Source organism: Bidens hawaiensis, unplaced genomic scaffold (genome assembly GCF_021521415.1).
Source record: "Bidens hawaiensis isolate Kalapana, Puna unplaced genomic scaffold, B.hawaiensis_p1.1 tig00004478_1, whole genome shotgun sequence".
NCBI classification, from domain to species: Eukaryota; Viridiplantae; Streptophyta; class Magnoliopsida; order Asterales; family Asteraceae; genus Bidens; species Bidens hawaiensis.
Genome location: NW_027491271.1, coordinates 344,434 through 355,072, shown reverse-complemented (window position 1 = coordinate 355,072; position 10,639 = coordinate 344,434). Strand labels below are relative to the sequence as shown.

The following is a 10,639-nucleotide window of genomic DNA, read 5'->3' as shown; positions in this document are numbered from 1 at the left end:
AACTTATTAATACTCAAGGAAATAAAATGAACTCATGTGACATGATACAAATCAAGTAGCATTTGAGTATCACTGAAATAAGAAAATAAAAAGAGAGAACCAATCAAAAGTAAGGTACATATGAATAAATGGATGATAAATCATATGGTACAAATTTTAAAGTCACAAAATTGAATAGTAACTCCCCAATCCCCATTACAATTTGATTAATAATATATAGGAAATTTGCAGGTTTTAGTTCATCTTAAATTGAAGCCATGCATTTAAAAGTAATTATATATAGTTATTAAAATATGGTTTATTTAACATAGACACCTACTATGAAATACTGTAAAATGTGGGCAAAAGTGAATTAGCGACACGGAACCTCCTCCCTGTAATCCAACATGCACATGACCATTAACAAAGCATGAGGGTTAGTGTGCATAAAAAAATGTTATATATGTAATAATGATAACTGATAACAATAGACTAAAAAATAGTATTTACCTTGTTCATCGACATCACCAAACTTATAACCCTGCAAAACATAAATTTGAAAACAAATTAAGTGAAAATGAGAAAAACTTAGCAAAACATAAATGGCTATTTCTCAAATATTTATAAAGAAAGAAACATAAGGAAATATCATCTACTCACCTCTTGTTTTTTTGTCATTATAAAGGTATTGATGTCATCTTCTCCAGCATTAACATTAAAGGGGCCAAAACTTGTTTCTATTACCGTTAGCTCTGGAGTAATTGAACGACCCTCAGTGAAAACCGTTATTGGGCAATCCTTGATTTCAAGGGTAACCAAGGATGACAATGTAATATCCTCCTTCCCTAAACAAAATCTTTCAAGACTTGAAATATTTATTAGTTTTAGGGACTTCAGACAAGGAAACACAATCTCAGTCGCTTTGGCATCCCAATCTTCTTCTTCCTTGACAATTGCCTTTATATTTCCACAGTTGCGTATATGTAGCTCTTGAAGTTGCATGACACAACAAACCATGGAACAAGTAAATACATGTTGTAAACTATTGCATTCATTAATAGACAGCTTTGTTAGGTTTGGAAACTCCAATATTTTCCTCTGTTTGCTCTTCCATATATACTTCAAATTGGGTAGATTGCATAAGTCCACTTGACTTAGCATTGGTAATTTGACAACAGTTTGTGGTTCATTGTTTGCCACTTCCAATGCTACTTCAAATACCTCCTCTATATCATAACAATGGTTTGCATGAATTGTTTCAAGCTTTTGCAGTTGTCGCAACTCATTGGATGGAAAGATCTTTTGATCGCGATAAGAATATAAGATGCATTCAATCAAATTATGAAATGACCAAGGTTTCCTGTCTAGGATAGCAGGCCATGATCTTATACCGTCTAAACTGCTTGGGGATGGTTTCTACAAAAAGCAAATAAAAAAATTAATAAATAAACCGCAAAGGCAATGTAAGACTATGTTAGATGCAAAGGTGGTAACCATGGCCCATTCTTTATATACATAATGGTCAGTTTGGGTAAAAGGTAGTTTCACATGGTTTAACTTTGGTCAATTTGGGTCAATCAAAATATACAACAGCCGAGAAAGGATATTCTTATATTCTAGTTTATCGCAATGATAATATATGTTTACCGGCTTCATTGACACCGTCATCTGTTGCCACTTATTGCCAGTGGCAGACCAAGGAATTATTTTCTTGGGGGGCGACATCGGAACTTAACACTAAATTTAATGAGGGCGATCGAGATTTTCACATACAAATTAATAACACTAAAAAAATTTTTAAGGTGGGCGGCCGCCCCCCTTACCAGACACATATGTCCGCTTCTGCTTATCGCAATGATAGTATATGTTTATATTTTCTTCTAAAACGTTTCATTTCAACCGATTCTATCTTTGATCAATAATACCTTTGAGTAAAACCTCTTTGATCAAGCTAAATAGATATTTTTAAAAAGTACCCGTCTTGAGTAGAACCCGTTGTTACCCGTTACCAACCTGCCCGACCCACCAGTTTTGCTAGGCTTAGTTGGATGAAACACCTATGACTTATGTCTGCTCTAAATGATTCCATTAATCCTTTTGATCCACTTCAGTAACAACCTTAGTTTTAAAAGCGCGCTTGGAATGCAAAAAAGCACAAAGCGACATAAGGCGATGACCTTGTCTCTTTTGCCTACACAAGATGACGTACAAATAGCAGAAGCGAGAGTGAATTTTAGACAAAAAACAAAGCACACCTGAGGCATGCTCTTTCTGTACGTGGTTCATTTTTATGCAGATTGTTGTATCACATGCTTTTTAGGTTGTACACATATGCAATTTATATACAAAATGTTATATAAAGCTTATTTATAGCTAAAAATTGGGTAGGGGATGCTTAAAACCTATAAGATATTTTTTAAAAACCATATAAATATATTACACCTCGTGTACGGAAATCAGTGTGTTTTTGCGCTTTGGTTTTAGACCCTGTTGCTTTTGTGCGCTTCTAGCCTTTTAAAACCAAGGTAACAATGCATAACTTGTTGGATAATGAAGTCTTTATAATTATTATTAATTATAATCAACTCCAACTTGGATTGTACTTTTTCTCCTTTCGTAAAGTAACTTTTACCTGATGCAACGTGGGTGTCACATAAAAGTTGATGTCACATTCACATTTATGTTTTCCTAGCTGTGTGTATATGTACTTGAGCCTCGGAGTCATCGACCAACCAGATGTGAAGACCATCATTTTGGGGCAATCAATAATCATAACATACTCTAACAATGGCCATTGAAAGTCGATATCCATCCCTATGAAAAAACCTGCAATGTTTGTTAGACCGTCTAGTATAACTGATTTTAGATTAGGAAATACCACACCCTTAGATGGTGTCGTATCTTCTACATATTCTTCCCTAACAATCACATTCATTGCCCTGCAATCCCTTATTGTCAACGTTTCGAGTTTCTTGAGGCTTTCAAGTGTGGAAAACGTGAATATGTATTTCAAATGCTTACAGTGAAAGATCTCCAGTTTCATTAGGTTAGGGAGTTTATGCATTGTACTATTTGTTGGTCTTGGAATTACTATAGTAGTAGTACTACTACTACTACCACAAACACCGATATATTTATTGGTGATCTTCTGTTTAGTTTCAAATACCTCCTCCATTGTATTACAACATCCTATACACAACTCTTGAAGCTTCTGCATGTGTCCGGCTGCATAAGATGGGATCACACTTGACAAACCATGACATTCTTTTATACCTATCTTTCTAGAGTATTGGCATAAGGACCAGCGAACCACATCCATTTTAAACTGCAAAAAATGAAATTCCAAATTTAAGTTATAAAATAAATGAAGCTAAATGTAGTTTCTTTTATTGGTTATTTTTTATCCTCCACTGAGTTAAATATCCCTAAAAGATGTGTATATAATTATGTGATTCATAATCTTTTTATGAAAGAGAACAATGATGAAATTGCAATAACCATTCTATCTATTTGAATCGAAAATCTTAGGTGAAAACACAAAAAACATACCTTAGATTGAGCATGACTGGCATTAGTTGCACCTTTGGTAACACCACCCCCGATATGCATGAGATTATCCATGCAAGTGAGATCAAGATGATCAAGATGAGGGAATAAGGTGCTGTTTGTGTTGATAGTTGTAGATATTGTCATTTCTTCATCTTCAGCTTTATCATCCCTTTTTGAAACAACTTCTTCCATACCATGACAATTCGATGTGCAGACGTTTTTTAAGTTGGAACGAAGTTTCGCCATGAGAGGTGAAAACAAATACTTGATGCTTTGGCAGTTGGACAAGGATATGGTTGTGAGGTTTTGGAATGAGGATCTTGGTTGGTGTTTGTGAGGAATGAAGAATTCGTTCCAATTGTGGCACTTCCACACATGAGTCAAAGTATGCATTTCATCTAAATGTAAACCTTTAAGGTAGGGGAGTAATGGTAATGTCAATGGCAATGGTTGGTGTTCATTTATTACCAACTGATCATCTTTGTTACTTAGATACTCTATATCAAACACTACGTCCACCCCTGCAAACCTTCTAAACTTAATGCTACAAAGGTGATGGAAATTGGGTGTGATATGATTGGATGGGAAAGCAAATATAGACATATTATCACCCACTTTTGATCTCTCTTTCTTTGACATAGTATTAATCTGAATTAAAATATCCCAACAACAAATGCAATTAGCAATTCTTGTCCAAACATATATATCCATTCACAAATCATTCTATTGCTGGAAAATTTTGAATTTAACAAATGTTATGCTGATTTGAATGAAGTAGAAAGTAAAAGACCCAAAATGAACACCGTATTTTCTAATTATTTCCATATTTTCTAATTTTGGATTCATTGTCTAACCAGTAACCAATATAGCTATTTGTGAAACCGAAAACAAATGAAACCCATAAAACATTGAAAGAGTTATGACAGAAGATCCAAAAAGCACTAAGGGCATATGTGGTTTAATCAAAAGGTATTCCTTACAAGCGTGTGAACTATTTTAAATAAGCAAAAGTAACATGTGAACTTTTTTAAATAAATAAACAAGCCTTCAGTTAATAGCAAAAGTAAGTGAATTAACTATATAAAAATTGAGAGTCATACCTCTTGCTCTTGTCTATTCTTAACCAATACATTTTTACCCTGACGCCTTTCTTTTCAACTCCATATACTGATGTCCTTAAGTGATCTCAAATCAAAATTGGTGGCACTAGGCGTCACTATATTTTTAAACCTCGCACAATTCCTGATTTCTATGTATTCAACAAAACGTAAGCCACCAATGAAATGGCGAGAGTACTTGTTTTCAGTATCTTTTATCCTCCATAGCTCTCTTAGTTTCACTAGTTCCATCGCTTCAATTCTTCTCAAGTTGCTATTGCTGCCTAGTTGCTCCAATTTACCAAAGTCTATGTTGAATAGTACTTCAATTTAACCACATCGTCTAACTTTAAGCTCTTCCAAATGACTTAGTAATCGCATTGGATTGCTTGGAAAAAGATTCACAAGACTATTACAGTCTTCTACTTTAATATTTCTCAACATAGAAATATTATTAACCTCCTCACTGCCAGTTATTTCATATGGCCATATTTCCAATTTTGGGATCACATCCTGCAAAAAAGAAAAAAAAAGGAAAAAAGAATCAGCAGGCCTTGTAATACATAAATCAACATATAAGACAAAAAGTGATTGATGTATGTTTACTTCTTTGTTCAAGTATGGTTTATTTTAGAAATATTAATATCGTTCTCGGGAAAGATACTAGTAATGTTCGGAAGTCCATAAAGTATTAATTCCGTCAGTTGTGATAACTCGATTACATTGTGAGGGTCACATAGATTTACTAGCTCCGGTAGGTTATGCAAAGACAACTTATTTAACTTGTTAAATCTGATAACCCTGTCTTCACTATTCTCAGAATTTACCGTTGATCTCAAAGCATTACATGATCTAATTTCGAGGCTTTCCAGTTTGATCAGACCTTTAGCCACACAAACTGTGAAGAGGTATGCCAAGCCTCCACAGTTAGAAATACTAAGTGCTTTTAAATTGCAAAAGGAACTTTGAGGGGGATGCATTAAATTATCTTCAAGATAACTCATATCGTTCACTTCCAAATGAAGTATCTCTGTTTTTCTAAACAACTCACTAATTTTGCACTCAACAAGTTCAATGCTTGTAGTCACTAGAAACAGTTTATTTTTGAATGAATATCGATCGCTGTGGCACCACTTTAAATCGTCCCTATATAGCAGACACCCCACAGCTATGCTAAACCTTTGGAGATTCTCAAAGGAGACATCAATTGGTTGTGCCTTATTCTTATAGAATTCAAGCTCTAACGTAGAAAGTTTTCTTGAAAGCATCCTTAATTCTTTACAATTGGCATCTGTGAACTTAACAGTGCTCCTTCTAGACACTCTCATATAAAGCTCTTCAAGTTTTTCCAAGCTTTGAAAGACACCATCATCGATACCAAGAGCATAACATCCAGTTAAATCAAGTAACCTTAGCCTTTTCAACTTCCTAATATTTGATGGAAGCTTGTTTATGTGACACTCAACAAGGCTGAGTACTTCCAAGTTTATAAGATTTTCAAGGAAAGATATATCACTGTCCACCAATGAGCATGAATAAAGACACAATGCTCGAAGGTTGGTCGAGTATTGCGGAAGCAACTTTAGACTCATATGCTCATAAGCCACAACCTCAAGTTTCTTCATTCTTGTATAAAAATTTTCAGGAAACATGAGTAGCTGATCCCCATCCATTAGCTTCAAAAGTGCAAGGTTTGGGTGATTAAAATTTTCAGGAAACTCATGCATACCTATGCACTTTAATAGAATTCTTTCATAAGAATCATCTTCCTTAAGTTGATTTGCAACATTATTATTATGGTTCACTATTGAAGCTTGCTTCTCCTCTGAAAAATTGTTTAACACAAAATCGCGCGCGAGATCATGCATTTTGACACATCCTTCTTGATCAGCTTTAATCAACAAGTTCAAACCTATGAGTTTGTCAACACAAGTGTGTACCCGGTCTCTTGCAGTTATAGAATACCCCTCATAAAAGTTTAATCCCCATCCATATCTCAGTAAGTCCTCTTTGGCAATATTATAGTCCTCTGGGAACAAGCCACAAAGAATAAAAATTGCTTTAAGGTCATCCTCTTGGAGATTCATGTAGCTAATTTCAAATATTGCTTTAAGATCAAGACCATAAAACCTTTTCTTTTGTAATCGAATAAGTGCATCTGTCCATGCATACTTTTCCTTGTTAACTTTTAAAGCGGAGGCAATGGTTTTTATGGCAATAGGCAAACCACCACACCTCTTTACGATACCATCTCCTATCTGTAGCAGGTCAGGTTCAGTATAGGTATATGAACCTAGTCCTGTTATTTCCCAAAATAGTTTGTTTGCTTCTTCGTCTTTCAAAACAACAATTCTGATGATCAGACTAGCTTCAACACCCATCTGAATGCAAACACTTTCATCTCGAGACGTTAGCAACAACTTTAAGCCATTTGGTAAAGGATTCGCTAGTCCAATATCTTTGAGGTTGAACTCCTCCCAAACATCATCCAGTATCACCAAAATCTTCTTTTTACTCTCTTTCAAGATGTTTTCAAATCTTTTCTGAAGACGCTCAGCCCTTGTATCTTTTGTTGTTTCAGTTAGAGCTTCACCAGGGTACTCTGCAATAGTTTGTTGAACATAAACTGGGTTTGGATTCTGCCCAACAACAACCTTCACGGTGTAATCAAACATCCTTTTTTCTTTGGCGGCCTTCTTCAGCTCTTCCATCATTGTGGTCTTTCCAATACCACCCATTCCACGTAGAGCCATCTTTTGGGTATTATAGTTGTTCGATTCAAGGGATTTTAATGCTTTTTTGAAGATCAAATCCCTGGAATCAATTCAGCTTTCGTTTTGGTTGTGGTCTTCCTCATGAACTACAAAAGAGGTTGATGGTCTTGGGTAACTAACCATGGCTTTCTATTAAAGAACAATATTCTATCTTCTAGTTCTTTTTTTTTAACAACAAAAAATCATCTGCTTCTATAAATTCTAAAACTTAATTAAATACCAAGAGGTGTTGATTCATATAATGATTCAAAATTTTGAATTATGGTTGACAACAGAAATGATTTGTGATGAAAATTTAGGCAACAATGTAAACATTGAAGAAGAAAAATGATTTGATTTTTTTATGAAATTATCATAGTAATTAGTTACTACAAAGCGATTACAATAAAGTGGCAGACAAACGGACAACAAACTGCGCCGCAACCCCATTTTAAATAGCAAAGCCAGCCCAAACATGTGTGAAATGATCAAGAACCTTAGAGAAATAATAGTTTATCCATCATACAGCATATTTCGAATCAATATAAAAGCTCTAATTATAATTATAATAAATCAATATATTGAAAAGGTTTAAATTATAATTTATAAGTTAATATAACTTAACTTATAAATCAAACCAAAATGTAAAGTAGGAATGAAGTTGAGAGGCATCTGGTAGCAAAGATGAGTGAATGTGTGGATGGACAAACTCAACATTTATAAACTTATCAATATACCATATAACTATATAAATAGCAATTGTATACAAAATAAGAGATTTACATCACATGCATAAAATTCCTTTTTTCCTACTTTTTTTTCTTCCAAAAAATCTAACTGAAATTCAAAATAATTACTGAAGCGCCCTCACGTCTTTAACACTAAAAATCCAGAAAAAAATAGGAACCAGATTTTAACACAACCAGAAGAAATGGAATTAAGATGTAATTGGCGGTATGGTGATTGAAAGGGTAGGTGAGAGTGAAGATGATGTTACTCTTTTAACACTATACGATAGTTTTTATTAAGGACATTTTTTTACATTTAAATTTCCCAAGATTCCAATTCCATTAATAATTTCACAACCAAGCATAATCCAATTCACAAAATTCTACAAATTAAACGGCCCCTAAAGCTCCAAATCTACCGCCGTGAATATCTAAAAACCATTACTGTTTGTATTTAATAAATCCGGCCAAATAACAAAGGAAGACAAGTAAATACATTATTTATTAAAAGGAAAATTGGATTTAAATAATCCCACCTTTAATGGGTTGGCCAATAATAATTCCACCTCCAGTATTTCCCGCTAGCAGTCCCACATTTTCAAGGTTTTTTGTTTTATGATCCCCCGTTAAAAATAATTAACGGGGTTAAGTTTTTGCTGATGTCGCTAGTGACTTGGCATTTTCATTATCCTACATGGCTTTTACCTTTTTTTTTCCCTCTTTGATTAATTACGTGGAATACACACTCATTATCCTACATGTCTATCTAGAAATAATAATAATAATAATAATAATAATAATAATTTCAATCAGTTCGTTCATCATCCACGGCCGCCACCTGCCGTTCATCATCCACGGTCACCGGCTACCCAGCTTACCCCACCGCCACCACCTGTCGTTCATCATCCACAGTCACCGGCTACCCAGCTTACCCCACCGCCACCACCTGTCGTTCATCATCCACAGTCACCGGCTACCCAGCTTACCCCACCGCCACCACCTGTCGTTCATCATCCACAGTCACCGGCTACCCAGCTTACCCCACCACCACCACCACCACCACTTACCCACCACAACCCCAATCCACATACTTCCACGTCACCCCAAACCCATACTACGCGTCCCGTCCACGCGCCACCTTCGCCCACCGCTTCTTCGTCTTCTTAATCGGCTGCATCCTCCTCACCGGCGTCATCATCTTCATCGTCTGGCTCATCCTCCGCCAACAAATCCCCCAGTTCCGAGTCCAAACCCTAACCCAAACCCACTTCAATCTCTCATCCACCTCACTCGCCATACATCATCCGATCCACTCGCCTCACCACCGATCTCTGGGAAACCGTTTGCACCGGCATCCACAACGACCTCGAGTTTCCAGATCCTGACGTCACTGTTGCTACCGTTTCCATTCTCGCTGCCATTCCGTCTTTTCGCCTTGGTAAACTCATTATTGATAGTCATAAGGAGATCTCTAGGTGCTTTGATTCCCTTAGTGATAATTTGAGGTTCTCGATTACCGAGACGTTAGGCTGCGTTTTAGCGCGTGATGATTTGGTGACTCTGTGTGAGAATAATATTAATTTGTTGGCCTTCACCGGAACCCTAATTTCATCCTCCGGCGATGGTGGTTGTGGTGGTGATGAGACGATGCTTTCGTCACAGTCTGAGGATGAGAATCCGGCGGTGGTGACGTGGTCGTCTACGACGCTTGATGCGGTGGTTTGACGGTGGAACTAGATTAATAGTAATCGAGGAGGAACTTGGATTGATCGTGTTCCATTGTTGGAGTGAAGAAGAAGTTAATTTGGAACTGAAAGCCATGTAATTAATCAGATAGAGGGGAAAAAAAGTAAATGCCATGTAGGATATTTAAAATGCCAAGTCACCAGCCACATCAGCAAAAACTTAACCCCGTTAATTATTTTTAACGGGGGATTATAAAACAAAAAACCTTGAAAAGGTGGGACTGCCAGCGGGAAATACCGGAGGTGGGATTCTTATTGGCCAATACATTAAAGGTGGGATTATTTAAATCCAAATTTCCTTATTAAAATTATAATAAAGTTTTCTAACATATAGTCTCTTAAAATGATAAAAGAATTTGTTTCGATTCGGTTATTTCAACCACATCTAGAATTACAAGTGAGCCGTTTGAAACCAATTTGCGCATGTAACACTAACAATTGGTGTCTTGGTGAAATTACATATGGAATTCCTAACAAATATAAAATATAAACTCATAAAAGTAATCAAATTAACAAAAAGAAACTAACATTATGTCATGTAAGATAAAAGCCGAGTCAAAATTTTGATGGCTAAAACTAATCTGAAAATTAACATAAGATTTACCTTCAAATATGCACCACCACTAAAACAGGCAACCTGAAATGAATTCAATGATTTAGGAAAGCCAAGGTAAGGTAAAATAGGGAGACAATGAGAGTGGGTTGGAATCTAAACAAAGTGATGTGTGCGTTGGTTCTTTTCCTGATGTGTCTTGGTCACCTTTCTGTTTGATAAAGAACCAATAATT

General features: G+C 35.8%; 1 protein-coding gene and 1 pseudogene across 1 annotated transcript; both read right to left on the bottom strand.

The window, feature by feature from the left end:
* Window positions 1–318: 318 nt before the first annotated feature.
* LOC143626728 (uncharacterized) lies at window positions 319–3,774 on the bottom strand. The gene is made up of 5 exons (XM_077096719.1): window positions 3,529–3,774; window positions 2,612–3,304; window positions 640–1,395; window positions 490–520; window positions 319–374 (listed from the first exon to the last, which is right to left on the bottom strand). Exons 1-5 carry the CDS (start codon window positions 3,772–3,774, stop codon window positions 319–321), a joined length of 1,782 nt encoding a protein of 593 aa, XP_076952834.1.
* Window positions 3,775–4,682: 908 nt separating this feature from the next.
* On the bottom strand, window positions 4,683–9,567 carry LOC143626727 (disease resistance protein At4g27190-like; annotated as a pseudogene).
* Window positions 9,568–10,639: the final 1,072 nt, after the last annotated feature.